Raw genomic sequence first — 27,856 nt, forward strand, 5'->3', positions numbered from 1 at the left:
GATTGTAATTCGTTGCAGTAAAGAGTTGTATACCCTTCTTCAAAAATGAGCAAAGAGACAAATAAAGCTTACGAGCAAAAATTTAGGAGTGAGGTGTTTGCAAACGAGAATGTTTAGTAATTGACTGTGTGAAGTTCCTGGTGATGCTACAAAAGGCCACTAAGTTTTGCAGATATGATATAGCTGTTAAATATTGTCAGCTTGTAAAGCATAGTGAAACTAAGAAACATCTTGCTGCATTTCCATATAAAGCTGTTCCTATTACAAATATGCTTGTGAAGAAGCTTGATAAAACAGCAAACTTTGAGGGCAGCTTAGCATTATTTCTTTGTTGTCACCCATCATTCAACAGTTGGGATCATCTATTAGATCTTTGCAAAAATATCATCCCAGACAGTCAAATTATGCCAAAGGTAAAAATGCACCAAGTGCTCTGCAATTGTAAAGATCATTAAATATTAAATCACAAATCCATCCAACAGAATACTTTCTCACATTTGGGCTTGTGCCCACAAGAGCTTCATAAAAATACTTGGCTCAATATAGAAGAGAGCAAATGGGTCGATCATGACCCATCTCTCACCATTCACTCCCACCCAACTCTTCACACTGCTATTCAGTTTTCATTGCTTGTATCTTCTAGAAATACTTCTGTCATCAGTAATTCCTCTATGAGAGTCACTATAATATGTGCAGCAGCTATTCAACACTTTCGCAAACTCCAACTACAATTGACCCTTCAACAACGCAGGGATTGGGGAGCAGACCCCCCCCCATGCATTGTTCGAAAATCCATGTATAACTTTTGATCCCCAAAAACTTAACTACTAATAGCCTACTGTTGACCAGAAACCTTACTGATAATATGAAAAGTCGATTAACATATAATTTGTATGTTATATGTATTACATATTGTATTCTTACAATAAAATAAGCTAGAGAAAAGAAAATGTTATTAAGGAAAATCGTAAGGAAGTAAAAATACATTAACAGTACTGTATTTATTGATAAGTAAGTTTACGTCATCTGTTTACAAGATGAATCATCTGTCTGTCAGTACCTGCATCAATGTTGTCTTATATGATACAAAACACTATAGATGTTATACATATTACTAACACCAGACATTAAAAATGAAAAGATAACGTGAAAAAGAAATTATTCATATTTATTTACAGGTATAACAATTCATGGTAGGATTTATTCTAGGCTTTATGTTAGCCTAGTGCAATTGATATGATTGCTTTGTGGTGGCCTAGCCTATACACTAATGAATGAATCGTTATAAATTTTTTATTTATATCAATTAATTAAGTAATTACCTAATTAATAACAGTTAATTTTATGCAGTTATGATTTAATACTGCATCTTGATTTGTTTACATTTCTCTCGACTGTGAATTTCACCATGTACGGCCTGTGAGTATTTATGTGCATAAGTTTTGATAAAGTTTAACTTTTTATAATAGATTTGTGTATATTTTATGGTAGTAAATAATAAAATAGACTAGTATCTACATATATTTTATGCATTCATGAAATACTTCTTCTTTGATTTTTTTTTTTTTTTTGATATTTCTAAGCTATGTGGTTTGTCTGCAAGTTTTTTTCAAATTGTCAAAAATCTTCAAAAAATTTGCCAGTATATTTATTCAAAAAAAAACATATAAGTGGACCTGTGCAGTTCAAACTTGCATTCTTCAAGGGTTAACTGTATATACAAATTTCTCCTCCAGTTCATTCATCCCTGCTACTGCAGTCCCCTGGAGCAGTCTCCCATCTTAAGCATTTCCCAAGGAACATAATATAATATAGTTCTTCAATTCAAATATGAACAGAATTCCTCTTTCCCATCCATGGTACTAATGTACCACAGGATGACCAACCTCTCATTAAGGGATCAATGCTTAAAAAATAAAATGTATCAGTAATGACAATGAAAGGATCTTAACGTAAATACAGTGCAAGTTAAAAAGATTAGATAAACACACAAATATGCATATTCTTTGTTTTGTTTAGTTTCTACTTTATTCAATGTATTTGAATATCATTACAGCAAACCCATTCATTATAACAACTACCAAATGGTCCCTGTCCTATAAGCATTAATGCTATGCTAAAGGATGCCGACTACAGCAAATTTTCTATTATATAATATTCCTTGCTCCATAAGAATTCACTTTACAGAACGTGATCCAATTATTTCATTTATACACAAAATTTTGACAACTAAGCATCTTTGTAAAGCTGTTGGATGAATGAAGTTGCATTCATCACTCTTTATATGCATCTTTATATTGGCTTTTTGCTTGGAAGGTGATGAATGGGTTGCCAGAGGTAGTTGCATCTTGTTTTTGCATCTTCTCTTCATGTGAATTTGTGCACATTTTTATGTTGGAACATGGTGTTAGTATTAACTAATCCAGCAGGCATTTACCATTGCTTTGCATTTCTCTCTAAATTTTTCCAAAGCATTTCTATATGTCTGGTAACCGTGTCCTACTCTGCTGTTTAGATCTCCAACAAGGACCAACTTTTTCTTTTTCATTGAGTCTTTTACCTTTTTCATTTCATCCAGAGTATTTCATTAAATACTCTTGATGAAGTTATGGAAAGTTCTTCTACTTGATGCAAGTATAATCTACTTGACAAACAATTATATTCCAAGCATAAACATACGCGTGCACTATCTTCATAACTAGTCTACTTGTATATAGAGGTATTGAATTCACATCAACTGCCTTGGAAAAACTTTCCACAGCTATCTCTCTCATCTAAAATATTTAATAACAAGGTGATTCACCTTTTCTTCTACTTGTATATAGAAAATACATGCCTTCTGCATTAATTAACATTGGTTGGTCAGATCTAGTTCCCACTGACAAGACATTAATAAAGGTAGAAACTGATGTAGATAGTGATCCTTCCCATGTTTTTGTATAGTGGGATACCATGGCAGTTTATGTGAAGTCAACAACCTCCATATACACACAAGTAGACTAGTCATGGATGTGGATTCCATGGATGTGGCATGTAATAATTTAATAACAATATCATTATCAGATACTCAAAATATGATACCACGATACCTAAAATTTAGACATCTAAAACTGAACACACTTATATTCCAAGAGTTAATATAATTAAGAATTTTGAAAACATTATTGCCCTCCATTGCTCTAAAGAGAATATTTAAATGAAGTTACTTACGGTGCACTCCTCTGATATCGTACACTCAGCTTCATAAGAGAAGTTATTGCATACTCTTTCGTAATTAAAGTCATCTGGCTGCTACTAATAATTTTTTCATAGATATCTATTACCTGATCTTCAGATACCTGTGAAAGGTGTAGAGGTATTTATAAAACAAGATTTAATTCTATCAAAAAGAAATCCTTATGCTTATATATAATAATATTATAATATCAAAAATGCATTATGCACTTAGAATAATAACACGGAATTAATATTGTATATAATACAAGTTTCTTTGGTAGGCTCAGGCTTTTTCTTTCAAAAGTCAGGCAAAGTGGTGCAATATATATATATATATAATTAACAGACAAAAAAAATTGATTTAAATGGATGAAAAGAAAAAATGTCTAGTGTAGTAGTAGTGAGTAGCTGCCTATGATGGACTACAACTACAAATCCACGTAAATATATATGAGATGATAATCCTAGTCAAATCCTATTGATTAAAAACAGTAATCTATCAATAACCTGTTGTTTACACATACATTCTTGTAAGAGATTTTTAGTTTATCCTATTTAAGGAAAATCAAACCAAATTATAAAAATTTGGCAAAAAGCAGCAAACAGATAAGAGAGGATAAATCCATTTGTCACTGGTGTTAACCTATGTTAATACCAGTGATGTATATGGTGTTCAATGGGATTTTGGTAATTTTAAACAGCACCTTTAAATTACCAGAGAATTATAACATGCAAGTTCTCTTTCTTCCATAGTTATATTATCTAGCATATTTGTAGGTTAAGTGATGGTCATATAATACAGAGGAATGAAAAGAAATTCTAGTTTTAATATTTCCGATATTCTGTCTCTGTTACAAGTGACATCACTGGGAAGCACAATGAAAAACTATAGCATGTATTGTAGACAACACAAAGGAAGAACAAAAAAATGTTCAGAATTATTGCACTTGGCTTTCCTCAGCATATCCATGTTCTTTTTTTGTATACAATAATGCTCCAGGGAGAAAATTTCCATCATGTCCAAATGGCAATTATGCTTACTGTTCCATTATCAAAACTACTGACCATAACTATTGTCCAACCTGCTTACATCTCTTTTGCACCTGGGTTGCTATTGCATTGTTATTAACAGAAAATAAACATATATCCTAGTTTTTTTAATTCACCTCTGAATCTTGAACTGATTATGATGGTACATGTGCCCATCAACCATTCTTGACTGGTAATTAATTTACGGAATTAACAATGCATATAAAGTATATTAATTAAAGATAACTTTAATGAATCACTTCTATATTTCGGCAATGTCACATTGCCATCTTCAGGAACATAAAGATATGGTATGTGCACTAAGGAACTAACAAAGCAAATGAGGAAGAAAGTAAGAAACTAATTTTGTTCCTAAAGTCCTAATGGTGCCCTCTTGCGGGCTAATTTGGTAGTCTTGGCAGTTGGGCTGAAGTTCTCATAATGAAAGTCTCCCAAATTTGGGGCAGTTTCATGCACCCAAATTTGTTGAGGTTAGGAACGTTAGAATTTCACCAGTACAGCCGCTCTGGGCTGGCAGACCATGCCTTAGATACCCACCATAAAATTCATTGGAAGAAAACAAAAATAATCCATCGCAGCAAGTTTAAATACGAAAGATTATTCAAAGAATCTTCAGCAGCTCTAAAAAACGTTCCTAACCTCAACAAAAACGTTCCTAACCTCAAACAAGACATTCGAGTTGCATTCAAAGCATTAAAGACAGTTCGCAATATGTTATGGTCACCCAAAGACAAGAATGCTTCCAATAAACACCCTAGAGTATACAACATTCCTTGTTCTTGCGGCCTGAATTACATAAGACAAACTTCTAGAAGTTTAGAAATAAGACATAAGGAGCACATCAGAGATATAAACAACAACAGAGAAGACAATTCTGGTTTAGCTTTCCATTTTTCCATCACAAACCACAACACTGAATGGGATAAAAATACTATGCCATACATAGAAAAGAACTACAATTCCTGCAACATAAAGGAAGCCGCAGTAGTTATCCGCTCAAGAGGCAGCTTTTGTGATATTTGTGATCCTTCAAAATTATAGGATGCACCTGCTCAACAATGACTGACCAAGTGCTAACATACACACTCCAAGCGTTTATGTAATGGTTCCTATGAATTTGATATTTTTTTCATCCCTCGGTTAATTTGTGTGTTCAGTTTTGTGTGTGTAATCTGTGTTAATTTGTAACTTTAACTCATTTTCATTTGTTAAGCAGTTATCTTGCCAGGAAGAAGTCACCAGTTAGAATGGCAAAACTAGTAGGCTAGCAGTTTTTGTATCAAATCTCCACCCTATTAAACTCAATTTGTATGTCATCTTAAGGAGTGTAAATTATTAAATATGACATTATTTTCATTTGTTGTAGAAAGCAAATAAGTTGGTGCATGGTAAAAATATATAAACATACTTATATTCATCTATGCCCATGCATTAAGCTAAAACTAATATGCATATAAACTAAAATCAGAAAAAGACACTTGCTTACATCAGCTGATTCAGCATCCTGGCCATCTGAGGAATTCAAAAGATCTCCAAACTCTCCTAAGCACCAAGTAGCCACCTGAACAAGTGGCTGTTTGGTAATTAACTCTCCTGTGAGATTCTTCCACAACTGTTGAACAGTGTATGTATGGAGATTACTTGCTTCAGATATAAGTTGGATGAGATTACCAACAACATCATCTCTAACATAGTTTCCTGCCTGAAAAGGGAAAATATATCAACAGAAAAACCAAAGCTTGAAAATATGAATAAAATAAGACATGCACCCTGACAACAGATATATATATACATTGACAAAAGAATTGATGGCACATCTTACTAACATCTACTAGTTAGCAAGAAGAGTGACTCCAGAGTGACGCAGCAGTGATAAACCCCACTGATGTCTCTTTGCTGTGGATAATTTCATGCAGCAGGTAAAGTGACTCATTATTATTATTATTATTATGTGACACCTCCAGGGAGTTAAACGAATCATCGAGGGAGGGTACTTACTCTACAACTCTCTTACTCCAACACTCAATTTCACAACCAACTACAATCATCATCTATGGCAACTACCGCACACCAGTATTTTCACAGACAATCACAAACATTCGTGCCCATGGCAGGATTCAAACCCACAGTCTTTTGGGTGGAGAGCAGATACACTGACCACTCTGCCAACCAGGCTAGCATACTGTTAGTTATTATTATTGATGATATTACTCATTATTATTGACCACCACCACTCAACCCTATAAATTTTTATAGAATGGTCACAGAATGGTCCAAGCAAAAAGTGATAACTCTTCTTGACCCTCAAAGTCTGATTCAAAATACAGTAGCAATAATTCTAATAATGGTTATGAAAGTCGTTTCAGCAGACAATCAACACAATATTTAACCATATTAAGAAATAACATCGTTTTGATTTTTTTTTTTTTATTAAAGTAAGTTTCACAGCATACACATGGAACAAAAATGATATAAACTGAGAAGACTGGCCATTCTGCCTTGATTAGAATTGAAGAACTTCAAGACTAATTACATTTTTGGAATCAGACAAGTTTGGTTTTATCTCTCACCTTATTGACACTAGACACAGAGTTCTTTGGAAGCAGACAAAACTTCTTCAATCCAGCAATTTCGAATAAACAAATGATTTGATTGTCTCTTCCTTGAAACATATGAAACATTAAGAAATCACCTAACCCGATCAGATTGTATGCCAATATTCATTGGGAAATGATCACTATTAATTGTTCATAGTTTTTAATTAATAATTTTTATTTTTTATTTTATTTAATCTACACAACTTACTACAATTGTTTCTTTAAACTCTAATAGTGTAATATCACACGTGACCAAGACACGAGCTATTATATGCATAATTTATGAGTCATTATTTCGCTTCATCTTTTGAACGTAGTTAATGGTCTATCTCCCTGGTGATGTCCACGTGACATTGAATAAAATATACTGGAGTTTTTAAGTAAATTCTATATAATTTTTGTTACATGTATAAGTTGTGAAATTTAATGTCTAGCGTATATGCTCCGTCAAAGCTATTAATAAATTTAATTATCATCATCAAATTCCTGCCATGTACCCTCAAGAGGTGTACAGGATATGATAGTACTACATGAAAAATTTACATCATTACTAACTTCCTATCTACAATTTTCCTCCAAATCAGTCTGTTACTTGTCAAGACTCCAACATTATCAGATCTTATATTTCTATCCTCTAAGGCACACTGTACCATATCAATCCATCAATATCTTGGTCTTCCCCTGGGTCGTTTTCTTGCCAACCTGGCAGAGAACACTTGTTTTGCTAATCTTTCCTTGCCCATTCTATTTAAGTGACCATACCACCTGAGATTAGCTCTACTAACTGTTCCTGGATGGTGACAATGTCAAGTTCTTTCCTAATATCCTCCTTTTTAATATGATATTGCCATTGATGCCATCTGTTCACGCCTATAATCTTTCTCATTACTCTCATATCTGCGGTCTCTAGTCTTTGGTCAAGTGTTTTACTTCTGACCCAGCTCTCAGATTCATAAGTTAAAACAGGTTTGAACACTGTCTTGTATACAGCTAATTTAGTGTTCCGACTAATTTCTCTCTTATTCCATATGAATTTATTCAATTGACTTTCTACCATACCAGCTTTGTTGATTCTGTTGTTTATTTCCATATTTAATTTACCATCTTCACTAAAAATCGTACCTAAGTAGCTGAAATATTTTAATTGTTCCACAGGTTCCCCATTCACAACACAGTTGACATTTTCAACAATTCTACCTATTTTCATTGTCTTTTGTCTTTTTAATGCTGACCTTCATACCATATCTATTACAACAGTTATTCAAATTTAGTCAGGGAATCTTGCAAACTTGTAGCGGATTTATTTAGAAGTATAACATCATCCGCATAAAGCAAAGCGCTGACATTAACATCTCCAATTCTGATATCATGTTTAATACCACTTTTCTTCATAATGTGATCCATGTAGATAATGAATAACAGAGGGGATAATGTACATCCTTGTCTCACACCAGATTTAACATTAAACCATCTTCTGTACTTCCTTCAATTCTAACTGCTAACTTACAACTCAAATAAAGACTAAGTATTGCTTGATATAATGCCCCATTGACACTATATAACTGTAGCATATTGAATAGCTTTTCTCTTGGCACTTTGTCATATGCCTTTTCCAGATCAACAAAACTTAAATACAGATTTCTGTTATATTCCCATGCTTTCTCAACTATTTGTCGTAAAGTGAAGATCTGATCCTGACAGCCTCTATTTGGCCTGAATCCAGCTTGTTCTTCACCAAGCTTTTTTTCGCACAATTCTTCTCAATCGGTTCTCAAGTATACTTGCATAGATCTTGCCAGGAACACTCAGTAGGGAAATACCTCTGTAATTCTCACATTCAGTTTTATTTCCCTTTTTATATATGGGGTACTATTAGAGCTCTAATAGTACTATGCAGTAATAGCACTGAACTATGCAGTGCAGCCACTGTAAGACTTTTATACCACCATACTTCAGCATTTCTGGTTGAATATCATTTACTCCTGCTGCCTTTCCACATTTCAAGCCTTTGATGGCTTTTTCTACTTCAAGTATGGATATGTATTCCTGACTGTATAAATTTAATTTGCATCAGAAATAAAAAAAAACAACAAAAAAACTGCATGCCTTGGATACTCCCAAATGGTCTGTAGTTGTAACTATTTAGTATCACAACAATAGAAAGGTAACTAAGGCCATGGGTCATGTGTAACACATCTTTCAATGTTCTCTGCTGAATTTTGGGTGGGATTCAGCCAAAGAAAATAAGGCTATGAAATTCATTATGTATGTGTTTTGGCTGGTTTGTTTGTTTGTCTAGGGGTAAGAATGCTACTTTCCAGAAGAATAGTCTCATAATCACTCATGTTAATGTTCAATGGAGAAAACATATATCTAATAAGATTGCTGTATCTACCATTGCACTAGTTTCACTCTTTTACTAGAGCAAATCAATACAATATGTGCCATGTTGGCCAACGCCAATGGCTCTATTCAAATGCTACAGGCTGAGCTGTTCAGCATGCTGAACACTATTCTACTGTTCCACTATTCTACCAAAAAACACAATGATGTTAAAAAAAGGGTTCAAGAGCAAGAAAATAAAAGAAAGGACGACACTATACATCACTTAAATAATCCAAACCATGTCACTGCCTAGACTGATGGTTTATCTGATGAAGCACTCAACCAAGCAGGTTCAGGGGTTTTTCTAACTCTACCTAGAGGTAAGGAAATGCAAATCAAAAGCACAGCTGGCAAAATAGCTTCAAACTTCACTTGTGAATTAACAGCCATACAAACAGCTCTCAAATTCTATCTCTCAAATCCAGTAATAAACATTACAGAAGGAATAACCATCTACAGTGACTCAAAATCTGCACTTGAGGCATTAAAAAATGGAAAAACAAAACTCACACAGGAAATTCATGAATACTAACAACCTTAAATTTGAAAAATAAGAACTGCACACTGCAATGGGTATCAGCCCATGTAAATATTGAAGGCAATGAAAGAGCAGACAGACTAACCATAAAGCAAGATACTTACCTCAAAAATTACACCCACTATCACTAACCGATGCTAACTCTGTCGACAAAATAAGACTGGTCATCATCATGTGTATCAAGGATTTGGGCCTAGCATGGCCCGTTCCGGCCTTAGAAGTCATCACTGAATCGTTTAAGAGAACATCCTGGTTTTCTTTTTCCTAATGGCTTGTACTTTAAGGCTTGTTTTGGTAATCTTTCTGTTTTCATTCTTTGAACATGTTCCATCCATTTATGTTTATATTTTTTAATTTTTTCTATTACTGGTTCTTGGTTTAATTCTTTCATAATTTTTTCATTTCTTTTGTGATCAAATAGGGTATACTTTGCAGTTTTTCTCATAAACTTCCTTTCTGCTGTTATTAATCTTTGTTTGTCTTTTTGTTTTATTGTCCAGATTTCACTTCCATACATTGACTGGTAGGGCTAATGTATTCTATACTTTTAGTCTGCTTTGTTTTTGAACTAGGTTTGGTTTAAATATAGAGTTAATTACACCTGTTATTTTTAAATATTTTGTAATTTTTACGTTTATATCTTTTTCATTTTCATATGTGATCATACATCCTAGGTAGTTAAATGAATTCACCTGTTCTAAGATCTTGTTATCTATTACTATTTTAGTTCTTGCTGGATCTTGTCCTTTAAAGGCTATAGTTTTTGATTTTTCTGTTGATATTATCATACCATAATCTTTGGCTATCTCAAATAAGACTGGTAAAACAAACTATCAAGAAGAAGAATGAAATCAGTGAAATTAATGAAAATAGAAAAATAACCATAATCATCACCAGACTAAGGACGGAACATTTTAAAGGCATGAAAATTCAGCCAGACGGTAGTAGGAGCTATGAAACATGCAAAAACTGTCCAGGAGTTGAACTAACACCTGTCCATATTTATTCTTGTCTAGCAATTGCTGCTGCTGTATAGAAAATTGACAATAACCCTAGAGAAAAGCTCTACTCCATCAAAGTTCAACAGATTGCCAAAGCAGTTCTACAGATCCACGTTCATATCGAGAAGCTCTTTAATCGACTCGACAACAACAACCCAAAAGTTTAATAATTTAGAGCAAGATAAATAAGTCCCAATTACGGCAGAACATTTGTAATCAAAGAAGTCATCCTTCCAGCTAAAGAAAGAAGCTATCGATGCCCTCAGCCCTGGCCATAACTATAACTCCAAAGGAAATACCCAATCTGCAAATTATGGCAAAAATAGAATGAAGAATTCACAGCCCTTCCTCATCCCAATAATATCCAATTAGATGTATCAAACATTTTAAAATGTGCAAGGTCTTTCCCAAAGTACTTTATATTATGTAGAATTTGCTGCACTTAAAAAGTTGTGTGAAATCCAAAATTACATACTAATGTAGTGTGTAAATGTATGATATTTTGTGGGCAGATTCACATTTTAAAAAATGTCTTCAGTGAAAAGCTGATGGTTAAAACAGTCTTCTAATCTGAAATTCACAGCAGTTACTGCAATACCATAAAGTAGGTAATTACAGGCATTAAACTAATAGAGAACTTAATTCCCTGATAGAGATCACGTGTTGGGCAAACTAAAACATGGGGAGAGATCTTAAACCTTGTTTACTTTTTATGAAGCAATCACAGGGAAAGGAGAAGAAAACGTAAAGACTATGTCACGATTTGTTTGGATTTCAGCTGAGAGTTGGAGAACATGAGAACATGCTAATTAAAATGTACTAAATTTGTCTACCTGTTAAAATGTGCCTTTCTTCTAAGTCATAATAACATAAGCTGCAACACCCAATGTACACTTATAGCTTAAATGTAACCCATACTGATTGTGCTTCTACTTTTCTTTCATTTCATCTATATCCTCTACATGAAGCAGCAAACGAGAGAGAGAGAATAGTAGAAATAATTCTTATTAGAATAAAGCCCTCCTCTTTCATTTCAGTCAAAATACATACTGACTACTATCCAAAGCCACTGTTCTCCAATAAGTTTGCCCAAGAGTCCAAGGGAAAAAAAATTCAGCATATCATAAGTGGCTTGAAATCAAAACTCCTGTATCTTACTCATCCTATATTGTAGCTTGCAATAACCATCTTTCTCTGTGGTCACTCGCTACATTGCATAGTAGGTTGTATCTCTCCTACATTGTCTCCTTAATCTTTCCAACTAAACTGGCATCTATCCTTCAGAATGAAAACAAGCCTACATTCAGCTCATTCCAAGAAAAAAAGGGAATAAAAGTCAGCCAATTATTATCCAATTGCCTTACTTCAGTTATCTCAAAAACCATGGAGAAGGTCATCAACAGCTAACTTCTCTACCTTGGGCCCATCAGCTAACTAGTGACCAGAAATAAAGATTCTACTACTCTCAATCTATACATATTCTACAAGCCTTCACCACCACTCACTTGGAGAGAAACCATGGAAAGAATGGAAGAAACTGGAGTGGTTGCTCTTGATATTTCTAGGACATCTGATTGGGTTTCATCATCAGCCAACTATCATCTTATTTAGTGCCTTTAACTTTTTTCCAATTGAGTCACCACCTTTCTCTCTGGTCACTCGTTACATGCCATGGTAGACATCTCTCCTCAGATTTTCTTACTAATGCAGGAATTACTGCAGGGCTCTGCACTTTCACTCATCCTCTTCCTCCTATACACAAATATTTTCTCTCACTAGCTTAAAATTCTATTCATAGTATTGCTAATGACAGTACACCCTATTCCTTACACTGATCTGCCAAATCCTGTATTTGGTAAATGAGGATAAAGCTGACTTACCTTCAGCCTTTTTACATATTAATATAACACATATCAGCCATGGCTTCTTCAGCTTCTAAGAAATTCAGGCCATTTTTATGCTTAAGACACTTTTAACATTGTATAAATCTTAAATCCATCCAACAATGGAATACTTATCGCATATTTTGGATGGTGTCCCGTAACCCTCTCTAAGATCACTGTAAGGAGAGCAGCCTGAGTAACCAATAATCCCTCTATCACAAATTCATTCCTACCACTCATTCATGGATGTTTGCTTTCTTTCCTGTGTTTCTTCTAGCTACCATTATCCTGTTAAAAGCAACTGCAAGTCTACATCCATTTATTGTCCAGCTCCAAACTTACTTTCATGGATAATGTTCAGCATAACTAGCTACCATCATTCCTTCTCTTTTCTCCAGGACTGTGATGACAAAAGCAGCTGCCAGTCAACATCCATTTATTGTCCAGCTCCAAACTTATCAAACCAACCCCTCCCCTTTTCATGCTATGTATACCTCTGTTCATTGAAATGGTCTCCCTCACTGGATTCTCCCAATGCTACAACCTTCAGCTGTTCAAGAAACACATCAATAGATTCCTTCTTTCTTCTTATCACACAGAACACTGATAAAGAGGGGTGCAATTCTAGCTCGCCTCCTCGTGATGCACCCTGGATCATGCTAAAGAGCTAGAGCGACTGGCGGCCAGACCATTGTGCAATCTCCTGACCATACTCACGCATGAAAACCCAAAACTTTCACAACGGTTCTTCTTCAAACCAGCTGATAAGGAATATTGGACATAATATCCGTATCTTCCATTTAAATGTTGAGGGTATTAGCGCATCAAAATGTCAATGTCTTTCTAAACTTCTACGAGAAAAAACGTTGATCTACTTCTCATTCAAGAATCGCATATCGAAACTGAAGATCAAGTTAAATCTAGAGCAATAATCCCTGGCTACGACATTCTCTACGGCAACATAACATGTTCGAAATGGTATTGAGAATGCTGTGCTGATATCTTCTTCGACTGATGATGAAATCCATAAGATCACCATTAAAATAGCGGACATTACGATTGTGAATGTATATAAACCACCTGCAATTGTTTGGCCAAATGATGTTCTACAGATATACTCCCACCCAACGGTGTACTCTGGGGACTTCAACAGTCATCATACTTCTTGGAAATACGATCGGAATGATCAAAACGGGGAAATATTAGCTGAATGGGCAGATCAACACCGTCTTCACTTGGTTTTTGATGCCAAGGAAAAAGGCACCTTTAAATCAAGAGCCTGGAATAAGGAATATAACCCAGATTTGACATTCGTCTCCACTGAGAGTGAAAATCAGCCTCTACAGACTTTCAGACATATTCTTGAAGTTTTTCCAAATAGCCAGCACCGTCCCATCTTTATGGAATTAGGAGCCCAAATTCAATCATAACATCATTTCCTAGAGCAAGATGGAATTTCCAAAAAGCTGACTGGGAAAACTTCACTGCAGATCCAGATGCACGCCCTAGAAGAATTCCCCCAACTTACAAAAACTATACACGGGTCGCTGGAGTAGTTATAGTGGTGACAAAAATACACGTTCCTCGAGGCTACCAAAAAGAATACGTGAAAAAGAATACAATGAAAGCGAATTCCTGTATCGGGAATTCCTTGAAAGTAAGGATCCTGAGATAGAAGAAGAAGAATTGCTCCATAGTCTCTATTCTGCTCATAGGGAAAAGTGGATTCAAATAACTCAAAACATAGATTTCAAACACTCTAGTAGAAAAGCCTGGTCGCTACTTAAAAAGCTTGGTTCAAGCCCCTCTGTACCAAAGAAATCTCCTCTTGTCAATCCGAATCAGATAGTTCGGATTGTTTCGCTTTCTAGAGCTCTGATAGATAAAGAACATACTAAAGAGGTAAAACGCAAACTAAAGGCTATGAAGTCTGTAACTCAAAAGAATCAACAATTCTCTTTGCCTTTTTCTTGTGAGGAAATATCCTTGGCGCTTCAAAATATCAAAATGGGGAAGGCTCCTGGATTTGACAATGTTCATAATGAATTCCTGACGCACTGTGGACCTTATGCAATATCGTGGCTGGCTAAGTTCTTTAGCGATATACTTGAAAGTGGCTGCATTCCTAAAGAATTTAAAAGGACAAAAATCATTGCTGTGTTAAAACCAGGCAAGCCAGCAGACAGAACCGAAAGCTATCACCCCATAGCCCTTTTAAGTGCAACCTACAAATTGTTGGAGAGACTAATATTGAACAGGATCAGTAATAAAATTTTGGAACGTGTCCCAATAGAACAAGCATGGTTCAGAAGAGATCGCAGTTGCACAGATCAAGTTCTCAGCTTAACAACCTACATTGAAGCAGGATTTCAAAGATGCCTGAAGACTACTGCAGTCTTTATTGACTTAACAGCGGCTTACGATACTGTTTGGAGGGAGGGACTCATATATAAATTTCTTAAGGTCATCCCATGTAAAATATTGGGTCATCTCCTAAACAACTTACTGTGTGATCGATATTTCAGGGTAGTCACCAGAGGAAGCATCAGTAAACAGAGCGTGCTTAAGAATGGATTACCTCAGGGCTCAGTGCTCGCACCACTGCTTTTTTAGCCTTTACATCACAATTCCTGAAACAGCCAGCAGGAAGTTTGCTTATGCAGATGATCTAGCTTTGGCAATCAGCGACAAGTCTATCAAAAGAAGTGAAGAAATATTGACAAATGATCTGTCGGCTTTATGGCAGTTCTATAAAAAATGGAGATTAACACCAAATTCTGGTAAAACTGAATGTTCTTGCTTTCACCTGAACAATAGTCTTGTAAATCAAAAACCAGAGATATATGCTGATGGAACATTAAGTTTGCTTAATCCGACACCTAAATATCTGGGAATAACTTTGACATATAAACGGCATATGATTAATATTGCTGCTAAAGTTCGCACCAGAACATAGTTCAGAAGCTTTGTGGTACTATATGGGGCTCAAGTGCCACAACCCTGCAGTGCACTGCAATGGGTCTAGTTTAACCAACGAAGTGCAGCAGAGTATGGTGCTCCTGTCTGGCTCAATAGTTACCATGTCAATAAACTAGATACTCAACTTAACTCCACTCTGTGTTTAATAACAGGCTGCATTAAGAGTACACTCTTGCAATGGCTCCCCACTTTGAGCCATATTTCTCCTCCGGAACTGCAATGACAGGAAGCCTTGCTCCGTGAATATAAAAGAATTTTAAATAACCAAAATCTCCCAATACATGAATTTATTCCAGATGCTTTATCCAATAGACTAAAATCCAGAAGACCTACTATAAAAACCGCCCGTAATATTCTTAGCCAGAATGATAGTTCGCAATCACATAAACATCTTCCAAAAACCATCTGGATTTGACCTGCCCAGGAATATATGGACGACGGCTAACAGGATTCGTACAGGCCATGGTGTATGTGGAAACTTACTTTCAAAGTGGGGTAAGATACCAAATTCCCACTGTCCCTGTGGAGCCGAGACCCAAAACATTTACCATATAGTACAGGAATGCGAGCTGACAGCATATCCAGGTGACTCTAAGGATATCTTTGACCTATCCCCAGAGGTGATCAACTGGATCAAAAACCTAAATGTTAAAATATGACTATTCTTCTGTCTGATGCTTGTCATAAATTTCATATTTGTATTTGCCTGAATGTAGACTTTTTTTATTTATTTATTTATTTTTTTAATCATATATGTGTATCTTATCTATACTCATGTGTATTATATCTTATTGTCTTTTAACCATGTGTACAAGCCATACGATAAATAAATACTGATGAAGAAAGAAAGAAAAAATAAATGAAGAATAGGGATATTTACAAAGATGCAAAACCTACAGAATATTAACATATAACTCCCTGGTTCCCAGTATTCCATAGTTGTTAAATTCTATGGTGACTTTCAAATCAAGATAAATATTGAGAATAGCCAGCTATAACTGCTGAAGGATAATCTTTCACAAAATATAAAGAAAATAAAATTATATGCACATAGTTTACATTAGTATAGGGGTAATATAAATGTCTGAACATAATCATTTTCATTATTTGTAGAATGACAAGATTATACTTACCATTGTCAATACTTTAATCACTGTATCTATATGCCACCTTTTACTTGGTGCATACCTAAAAGAATGGAAATTTTTGCAATTTTTAACAGTTATTTCATAAGCATTTTTTTTTCTAAATATATAAAAACCAATTTTAATGTGTTGCAAAAGTGCAACAAGCTACATCAAATTAGTTTAGCATACATGCAGAGAATACAAAATGAAAAAGGATTATTTTAATATTTAGATTATATATGATTGTTATTACCACGGAATAACAATCATCTATAATTGTCATTACCATGGAATAAGACCACTATTGCTAATACGAGACTTCAGAAACAATATAGAGTAGCTTTAAAAAAAATTCCACATGCAGTCTGTACAGCAGGATTTTACTACTGGTTTACAATATTTTGAGATGGAAGTGAACATTAAAAAAATAATATATACAGCTAATTCTCTCTTTACATGGCTTTTTTTTTATTACACGATTTCAAAATAACACAGTTTAGAAAACAAAACCAATTATATTTTTACACGATATATTTTGATTTAACATGATTCAAATGGTGCTCACTTTAAAAATTTCTGTTTGAATTCAGTTCTGTTAAAAAGGGTATTTCGATTATAATTATCATTTCCTAGAACAGTATACATGTACCTGAATTTTGGGGACTTGATTGTAAACAAATGATTGTAAACAATCATTTCTTGTTTACCCATCTTGTGTTTTGTTCATGCAATAGAGTTATACAGGTATGTATTAAATTTTGAAGTTTTATACATGTAATACCAAATTAGTAAAATTAATTGATTATTTTCGGATATTTTCATAACATTACCCAATTAATCATGATGTCAGATAATTCAGTTCGACAGAAGAAGAAAAGCTATTTCTTTAGAAAGTAAGATCCAAATTTTAGATCACTTAGCAGCTGGAGAAGGTTCAACATCCTTAGGGAAATAATTTGAATTGAACAAAGCTACAGTGAGAATGATTAATAAAAATGAAGAGGCCATCAGAAAATTTGTTCTTTATGGAACAAAATTAGGTGCCAAGTTATCATTGTGTATGAGAGACATTATAAAAGTGAAGATGGAAAAGACCCTAGTGATATGGACAGAAACCTGTGTAGCTCAGTGGAGGTGACATTTGCACACCTCAACGTTTGACCGCATGAAGGAAGACTTGCTGTCGAATCTAGTCGGCGACTAGAGGAAATTTTTCTTTGCCAGCCTCGCTGGCCGAGTGGTTAGCATATTCACTCTCCAGCCAAAAGGCTGCAGGTTCGAATCCCGCCACAGGCATGGATGTCTGTGATTGTCTGTGGAAATACTAGTGGTAGTGATCAGTGGTAGATGGCGCTGGTGTAGTTGTTGCAGACAGAGTTGTAGAGCAGGTGCACTCCCTCGATGAGCTGTTGGACTCCTTGGAGATGTCATGTAATAATAATAATAATAATTCCAAAATGGAATACCTTTAGATCGAAATGTCATCAAACAGAAAGCATTACAGTTGTACAAGCAGATTCAGGAAAAGGAGCCAACAACATCAAACAACAATTGTGATTTTTCTGCAAGAACAGGTTGGCTTACAAAATTTCTCAAAAGATATGTGCTTCATAATGTAAAAATAAAAGGAGAAGCTGTATCTGCAAATGAGCCAGCAGCTAGGGAAGTTCTTTCAAAACTGTCCAAAATTACTGAAAATGGTGGCTACACTCCTGATCAAGTTTGGAACACAGATGAGAACGAACTTTTTTGGAAAAAAATGCCAAGTAGAACTTACATAGCGAAATCACAAAAAAGTGTTGGTGGCTTTAAAACAGCTAAGGATCGTATGACTATTATTTTGCAGCAATGCTTCAGGAGATTGTATATTAAAGCCATTACTCATTAATTGATCCCTAAGACCACGGGTAATGAAAGGTGTGGATTTTAACACGTTACCAATTCAATGGAAGGCAAACAAAAGAAATTTTTAATGAATGGTTTCATCAATGTTTGTTCCAAAAGTTAAATACTATTTGATGGGAAAAAATCTGGACTCTAAAGTTTTATTGATTACAGACAATACACCTGGCCATCCTGTTTTAGAACACCTGAATGTGGAATTTTGTTTTCTGCCACCTAATACAACATCCTTAATACAATCACTAGACAGGGTGTGATCACTACCTTCAAAACTTACTACAAGAACATTCCAATACATTTTGGATAAACTAGATAAGGATAATTTATTGACAGTTATTGATGTGTGGAAGAAATTTTCTATTTTGGATTACATCACACTTACTAAGTTGGCATTATCAGAATTAAAACCATCAGCTTTAAATGCATGCTGGAAAGCTACTTGGCCAGAATGTGTGAAAAAGGAAAAACCCCATACCTTTGCATACAACTGAATATTCCAATATCATCAGATTAGCACATGCAGTTAGCAAAGAAGGATTTGATGATTTTTTGTCTGCAGATATTGAAGAATTGATAGTTGACAAGGCTATTAGTAATGAGAAAATAATAGAATCTATCCTTGAGAATCTCAATGAAAAAGAAAAAAGTGATGATGATGATGAAGAGATTCTACTCACGGCAGGCTTAATTAAAGAAGGGCTTCAAAATGGCTAGTAAATTGCAAAGTCATTTTCTTACACATGATCCAAATACTGAACAAGCTGAACAGTTTAAAAATTAACTGAAGTCACGTATGGTGCAATACGAAGAATTATACAAAGATCTAGTCAAAACAGGATCTCAATGATTAATTACAGAGTTCATGGTAAAAAAAAATCAACTTTCAGAATTATTGGAAATTAGTTCTTATTTAGTTCCTTTTACTGAAGAAAATATTTCGCCATTGCAGTATGGAACAGGACAAAAGTGTTTCAAGTGATGGAAGTGATTTAATTCCAGTCTCACACAAAAGAATGCGGCTGCTGTCAGAAAGTGACGGCAAATAAAATTTAACTAATAACCATATGCATGGGTGTATTTGGGCCTTTTTTCTTTAAGAAAAATACATATGTATATACTTGAAATAAGTATTTAAAATAAAAAAATCTTCCATTAAAATTAAAGTTTTATTCAATGATTTTCACATATTTGTTTGAAAATAACTTACTGTTCGTATCACGTTTTCACATCTGGAACCATTCTTCTATTTTTTCATACATTCTTTTTTACACAGTTTTTTTCTAGAACCAATCCACCGTGTAAATGGAGAATTGTGTGCATATGTGTGTGTGTGTGTGTGTGTGTGTATATTGCATTACATATTTTTGATGGAAGTATTGTGTCTAATCATTTGTAAAATTAGTAGCAGTAAATCTCAGTGTGAGACTAATGTCTTGCTGCATTCTTGAAGTGGCATGCAAGCATTCCACATTTAGTCTTCAGAGGAGGATTTCTGAATTACGGATCTACAAACTCCTGGTATCTATACATGTTTTTTCAGGTAATTATCTCTCAGCAACTGTATCAATTCCATTTCCAACATGCCATGCTCTCTTTCCTGCCTCCAACTATGTCCCCATAGTGGAAGTCTTCCATCATAACTGCTCAGCTTGCAATTGTTGTGATAAGCTGCTGATGCATGGCATCTTCCTGTGGAACCCCCATCTATAGCAGCTACCAACAATATATTTTGCCCTACTGGCCTCTATCTCACACAAAATAGCCTCAAATGAACAATCTCCCCCAGACCTAAAATCTTCTTTAATTTTGTTCAATGTCGTTCTTCAGCTACCATTAGCAATACCCCACCTCATGTCCTATTCTCTCTATCTTCCCTGAAAATGCAATACCTTTACGTTCCTATGTCCGTAAATATATCGTTTTCTGTCAACTAGATCTTACTGATGCCTATAATTTCTGCATGCATTTCAACCCTCCCCACCCTGGACCCACAATTATCCTTGTGTAATGTCATTACCAATACACTAGAATCCAAAGCCTGTGTAATCGCATTTAGCATTCCATAATCATTTCTGTATGCACATACACACTCATTTATCCCAGGACTAGCCAGACACATGCTTGATTGTATCCCCACTAATATCTCAGTTTCACTTGTTTTGCACTTCCAAATTCTCACTAGACAACACTTTCTCCAAACATCTAACTCCCAAACAACCATTCAAATGTAGTCCATCAGGCATATATAAGTTTTGATTATATAGAGAAACCTGTGGAGAATTCATCACTAAATTTAACACATGAACCACAGTAGTAGGTTTTTATTACATAAATATTTCATCCTAGGTATCTTAGGACATCATCAGTACAGTAGACCAATACTAGGAATGACACAAAGGATAGGGCGCGTACGTACAATGGAATCCAAATTTCATGCAGTGGCGCGTTGCGGCCTGAACTTAAATTAGATTAAATTGAATTAAATTAAATTAAAATTAAATTACAGTTAAGTTATTTTTACACAATTTTGTATGACAATTTCCCATACTTTAGGGATGGCAAGAACATCATTGTGGTTTAGATTTGGTCTGTGAAGTAGTGCTTCAGCACTTTCTTTATATAAGCATTCATATTTATATGAAGATCTGTGTACGAGTTTTGTCTTTTCCCAGTGGATCTTGTGGTTTGGGTTTTCAACTCTGTGTTGAGCAAGGCCTGATTTTTATGGTTTGATGAGGCAGATATGGTCTTGATGTTTCGAAATGCTTTTAGAAACTGATCTGCCTGTCTGTCCATAATAAGAGAGTTTACAGGAGCATGGAACCTCATAGCATAGGTGAAAGTTTGTCTTTGGGCGAAGGCAACAGGTTGTAGATCTGGTTGATGGGTTTGTAGGTGGCAGCAAGATTGTATTTCTTCATAATTTTTGAGAGCCGTTCAGAGATGCCTTTGATATAAGGTATGGGAATCCTATGGGTTTGTTCTTGTCTAGGTGTTGATGTGTAGAGAAGTTGCTGATGATTTTTTGAGTTGTTTTGAGATTGTATCCATTTAGAGTGGCTGTGTTTTTGATTATTTCCAATTCTTGTTTTAGAGAATCCTCAGAGGAGCAAAATCTGTATGCTCTGGTTACCAATGATTTAATGATGCCAAATTTTTGAGAGGGATGGTGAGCAGAAATATGGTGAATGTAGCAACCTGAAAATGTCGGCTTGCAATAGGCAGAGGTGGAGATGGAACGTTTAAACCCAAATCAAAACTCTGGCTTCGATATATTGATGATATCTTCACAGTCTGGAGTCATTCCGAACAAGAGCTACTTCAGTTTATAGATAAGTCAACCTTCTTCATCCACGCATCAAATTTACATTAGAAAAAGAATCCCCACAGGGCATCCCCTTTCTGGATTTAAACATACAAAGAAAAGAAGATGGTTCCATCTCCACCTTTGTCTATTGCAAGCCGACATTTTCAGGTTGCTACATTCACCATACTTCTGCTCACCATCCCTCTCAAAAGGCATCTATAAGTCCTTTTGTCCATCAAATTCACTCCATAAACTATGCACCATGCCTCCTGCACAATCTTCTCATTGACTCATTAGCAATCATGGCCCTTCTTCTCAATTCTGTCATATTATAGAAGGGCATGTCCTATCATACTGAGCATCATCTTCACAATCTTTGCTTCCTTACTCTTCATTTTCACTTCTTTTAACAACTCTATCCTCTGTCATGGCATATTTCTCCTATTTCAAATCATTTATTCCTGCCAAAACAATCAACTCTTTCACTTCTCCCTTCTGCAAACTAACAGCTTTACTTACATCCTTGATCTTTGCACTTGGGAAACATGATTTCTTCACTTTCTCATTAAGCATACCTCTTATCATCGAATCTCCCTCGCTTTTGTACCATAACCCAGTCACTCATGGCAATGAATACGTAGAATATACACCACATCATACAAAATCCCTCATGCTAAACTCAGTGAACAAGGAAGTCTTGGCCACCGTTTATCTTGCATGCATCTGTGCCACAAAAAATGCTGTCTAAATGATATCTCATATTAAATTTCACAAACAACACACACACATACACTCAATTTATGGTCTGGAAATAAGATATAACCAAAAATAATGACTAAAATTACTAATTTTATTCACTAAAATAAAAGACTTTTCTGTAAGCCACATACAACCCTGCTTGCAATATGCACTATGCTAATGACCTCTCATATTCATATTTCTGGGATAGTGTGTATATTGGATAACAAATGTTCAGTTAACTCTTAAAACATAACCAATTCAAATAGGAAGGTGGAAATGATTACTTCACCAAATTCTACACCATATTTCCAGTTTTCATTTTTCTTTCTTTATAAATAAAAAACTATATGGAACACGTTGAAAGAATGAAAACAGAAAGATTACCAAAACAAGTATTAAATTATGAACCATTAGGAAAAAGAAAACTAGGAAGTCCTCTAAAGAGATTCAACAATGACTTCTAAGGCCAAAACAGGTCACTCTAGCCTAAATCCTTGAAAAAGCATGATGATGATGATGATTCTTTACAAAATGACTTGCAAATTCCTGGGTTCATCCCAAATAGATAATTTCCCCATTTAAAAGTACATTTCTTGTTTAGTTATAATATTAATTATAACAGCAGCTACATAACCTTACAAAAATGGCGTTTTTTTTCTTCAAAACACTACACTGCCTAAAGGAATACCATTACAGGTTTCATATGCACTAGACTAGTGGTTCCCAAAGTGGGTGGTACTGCCCCCCCCCCTTGGGGATGCTGGAATTACACAGTGTATAGTGAATACATTTGGCACTGCCTCTTTGAAATACGCAATAAAACCGCTATAACACCCTACCATTGCTGGAGCACCATCGGTAGCAGCTGACAAGATATTATTCAGAGGGATTTCTTTTTCTTTAAAAAATTCTTCCATTGTATGAAATATCAATTTTTCTATAGTGTCAGTTAGTTGTAATGCACAAGCCAGACTCTGATATTATAAGAAAATTCCTTTGAGCAATAATACAGTGCAACAAAGAATTGATGAAATGGACCAGGAGGTGGTGGTGGCCTCATAAACAAAATCTATGAATACATCAAGAACAAATATTAGGTGCTGAAAAAAAATTATCAAAAATGTATGATATAACTGTTGTATAACGTAAGTAAAGGTCACAATGGTTGCTTTATTTTCCAAGGAAATGTACAAAATGCAAGTTACTGCTGATCAGCACTGAAGTCCGACAACAGGTCTTAACAAGCAAAGTGTTGGAGGGTGCGCACTTTTGAGTGATTAGGATTTTACAAGTCCAGTAAATTGGCAAGAACATGTGCATGTTATGACTTGTTCACTGTATAATACTATAAATATGTGAGACATATGAAATCAGTTTTAGATCGTTTCTGAATTGTGTGACAAGCAGTTAGCAATTTGATGTTGTGCATAAAAATTTAAGTGTATATTTGATACCTAGTCAGTACCTTAATTACACAGATTACACAAAATCAAACTATTGTTGTTGCAATAAAACAGCAGGTTTCATGCAAATATTTTTATACCTTTTCTTGTAAAAATAATTTAGTTTAGGTTGCATTCTAGTAATTTTGTAAATTTAACTTTTTTTTTTTAAACAGATATCATGGCTGAACCCAAGAAGAAAGAAATGTAGACAATATAATATTGAATATTTGAAATATGGCTTTATTCAGTTGCCTACAAACAAAACATTACCAATGTGCCTGATTCGTCAAAAGGCTTTTTCAAATGAATCTATGAAAGCCTTGAAAGACTAGAAGAACATTTGACAAAAGTTCATGCTGATAAAAAAAATAAGGATTTATCGTATTTTCAAGCACTTAAAGAAAAATTTTTGAAACAACCAATAATAGCAGGTACATTTTCAGAAGCATCCAAACTAGATGATGATGGGTTGCGTGCCTCTTACCACATTTCATTACTGATTGCTAAATTGGGAAAACTGCATAATGTTGGTGAAGAACTAATCCTACCAGCTGTTAGTGAGGTCATACGCACTGTACAGCACAAGCCAGCCTCTGATATTATCAAGAAAATTCCTTTGAGCAATAATACAGTGCAATGAAGAATTGATGAAATGGAACAGGATTTTGAAAACTCATTATGTGAGTATTTTAAAACCCAGCTTTCTATACAACTTGATGAGTCTATTTTACCAGGAAATGAAGCCTTACTTTTAGCATATATGATACAAAAAAGAAGAAAAAACTTACCAAGTATTGTTTGCTAAAAATTTGCTAACTGACACTAAAGGAGAATCAATATTTCATGCATTGGAAGAGTTTTTTAAAGAAAAAGAAATTCCTCTGAATAATATCTTGTCAGCTGCTACCAATGGTGCTCCAGCGATGGTAGGGTGCTATCGCGGTTTTATTGCATATTTCAAAGAGGCGGTGCCAAATGCATTCACTGTACACTGTATAATTCATCGTCAACATTTAGTTGCCAAATACCTGAGTGACTGCCTACACAGGTCATTACATTATGTAATTACAGCAGTCAAGAAAATCAAAAGTCATTCATTAAATTAAGTGCATTAAGTTGTCCAAACAGACAGTTTGGACAACTTTATATTGAAAACGATGAAGAATTCAATCTCTTGCTGTTCCATACAGAAGTTCGTAGTCTATTAAAAGGTATCTGTTTGAATCAATTTTATAAACCCTTTGACTCAGTGCTTACAGAATCATCTCTGTTTTTAAAAAACAGAAATGATTCTTTACAAGCTAACTTGATTAATTTCAAAAGTTGCTGTTGTTGTCTTGTCCTTTGAAGAGTCTTAGATGTTTCCGTGTGCTCCTTGTACTGCTTTGGCTATGTCGATGATTTGTTTGTTTGTATAGAGCTGTTGTTCAGGATTAGGATCTATTTCTTGCAAGGCTGCTGTAATTGCTGGATAGGTAAAGATGTGAGTGGGTGTCAGTTCAGTATTGGGGCAGTTGTTGCAGTTTCTATAGTTTCTCGTATCATCTGTATTGATCTTCATTCCTCTATTATGTCCTGTTCGTAATATCGTGGTGGAAGTCTTTCTGTCAGCAGTGATTTCGGGAATTTAATGTTGTTTCACTGATTTCAGTGGAATTAATTTAGCTTTTGCTAGTGCATTGGCATCAGCAAGAGTTATCATGTGAGTTTCTTGGTTGAGTTCTCTGGCCTCTTTTGCTAATTTATCAGCTGCTTCATTGTAATCAATGCCAACATGAGCAGGAATCCATTGTAAAATGCAACTTTTCCCTAAACACTTTAGTTGATTTAAGAGTTTATGGATGTCTTGTGTGAGCTTGGTAATGCCATTTTTAATTGCCTCCATAGCTGATCTTGATTCACTGTAAATTATAATTCCTTCAGATTTTTGAGATGATGATAGTTTTAAGTAGGCTTCCAGTGCTTTATTTATTGCATAGAGTTCGCTGGTAAAATTGGAAGCGATTCTCCCAGATCCAACCTTTATTGAAAGTTTTTCACCTTTCAGGAGTAGAAGGAGAACACCAGCGCCTCCATTAATCATATTGGTGTCTGACGATCCATCGGTATAACAAATAACCTGTTTGGAGGAGGAAAAAAGGTTGATAGTATTTAGGCCTTTTTCTTTGAGCATTTCCTTTGGTTCTTTTTTTGTACAGAGTTTAGTAAGGTTTAAATTTATGGAGGTATTTGAAGGTAAAGAACGGGAAAATAGAGGTGAAAATGGAAAAAATTTCAAAAGTGACATAGCTTATTTGACCGACTTGTTTAACAAATGTTTAACAATTTTCTTTTATATGTATCAGGTAGAGCTGGTCAGGTCTTAGAAAGTAGTTTCCAGGGGTATGCTGAATAATTTTTTTTTTTTTTTTTTTTTTTTTTTTTTTTTTTTTTTTTGGAAAAGGGGGGGAGGTAAGCCAAATAAGGGAAATAGGGAACACTGCCCTATTTGGAAAAGTGACATAGCTTATTTGACCGACTTGTTTAACAAATTTAATGAAACAAATCTACAGTTCAAAGGAGATGAGCTGAATTTAATAAGGGAAATAGGGAACACTGCCCTATTTCCCTTATTTGGAAAAGTGACATAGCTTATTTGACCGACTTGTTTAACAAATTTAATGAAACAAATCTACAGTTCAAAGGAGATGAGCTGAATTTAATAAAAACAAAAGATGTTATTTCTGCTTTTGTGTCAAACCCTGTCCTGTACAAACAAAACTTAGGACAACGAGAATTCAGCCAGTTTCCAAATCTATCAACAGTGAAAAAATGTGATAAAGACATGCTCAGCTATTGTCAGCACTTGGAGGTTCTTCAATGTGATGTCAACCAATGATTTAAAGATATTCTTGAAATGAAAATACCTGATTAGGTTTTGGACCTGTTTTCAAGTACAAACACAGAAGAATCTTTACAATTACAAGAAGAACTGATAGAAGTAACAACTAATGAGGATTTGAAATTAAAATTCAAAAATGGATACCAATAAAAAGCAGATTGTAAAAGCAGATGCCCATACTTTATTCTGGATTATGGGCTGTAGTAAAAGAGTTTTTAATTGCATTTCCATCATCATATTTAGTGAAATGTGGATTCAGTGTGGTCACAAATCTTTTAACTAAAAAAAGAAACTGACTGCAAATAGCTGATAGCAGTGATTTCTGAATGCTGCTGACAAATATAGAGCGAAATATAAATAAATTGGTAGCAGCACACCAGGCTCATCCTTCTCATTAGGATTGTGTTTAATATTACTGATCGTTATTTACTATTTTATGTGCGATTTTTACATATGTGCAATTAATAGTTTTAAAATTTCGGTTCTAAGTGTCTTATTTCCAAACTTCAAAAATCTCTACTAGAATGCATAATAAAACCCAGATTTGTTTCCATATCTATCTGTTTGTTTGCTTAAAACTCGAGAGCTGCTGACCGAATTTTCATATGATTTTCTTTTATATGTATCAGGTAGAGCTGGTCAGGTCTTAGAAAGTAGTTTCCAGGGGGATGCTGAATAATTTTTTTTTTTTTTTTTTTTTTGGAAAATGGGGGAGGTAAGCCAAATAGGGAACACTGCCCTACTAGACCTTTGTTAAGGCTTTTCTTCAGCCAGTTCTAAGCCAGTCAAATCTGAATTTTCTCC

At 34.8% G+C, this 27,856-nt stretch overlaps 1 protein-coding gene across 1 annotated transcript in view; it reads right to left on the minus strand.

Annotated features, from left to right (window-relative positions):
- LOC150096566 (AP-1 complex subunit gamma-1-like) overlaps window positions 1-27,856 on the minus strand; it is a 449,674-nt gene that overhangs the window by 153,632 nt on the left and 268,186 nt on the right. The window contains exons 13-15 of the mRNA XM_090408538.1: window positions 16,783-16,837; window positions 5,753-5,968; window positions 3,211-3,338 (exon numbers count right to left, since the gene is read on the minus strand). Of these exons, the coding sequence (XP_090264664.1) occupies window positions 3,211-3,338; window positions 5,753-5,968; window positions 16,783-16,837 (399 nt within the window). The remainder of the gene's footprint in view (window positions 1-3,210; window positions 3,339-5,752; window positions 5,969-16,782; window positions 16,838-27,856) is intronic.

Source organism: Typopeltis vanoorti, chromosome 18, assembly GCF_054136105.1.
Source record: "Typopeltis vanoorti isolate ZY-2024b chromosome 18, IOZ_Tvanoo_1.0, whole genome shotgun sequence".
NCBI classification, from domain to species: domain Eukaryota; kingdom Metazoa; phylum Arthropoda; class Arachnida; order Uropygi; family Thelyphonidae; genus Typopeltis; species Typopeltis vanoorti.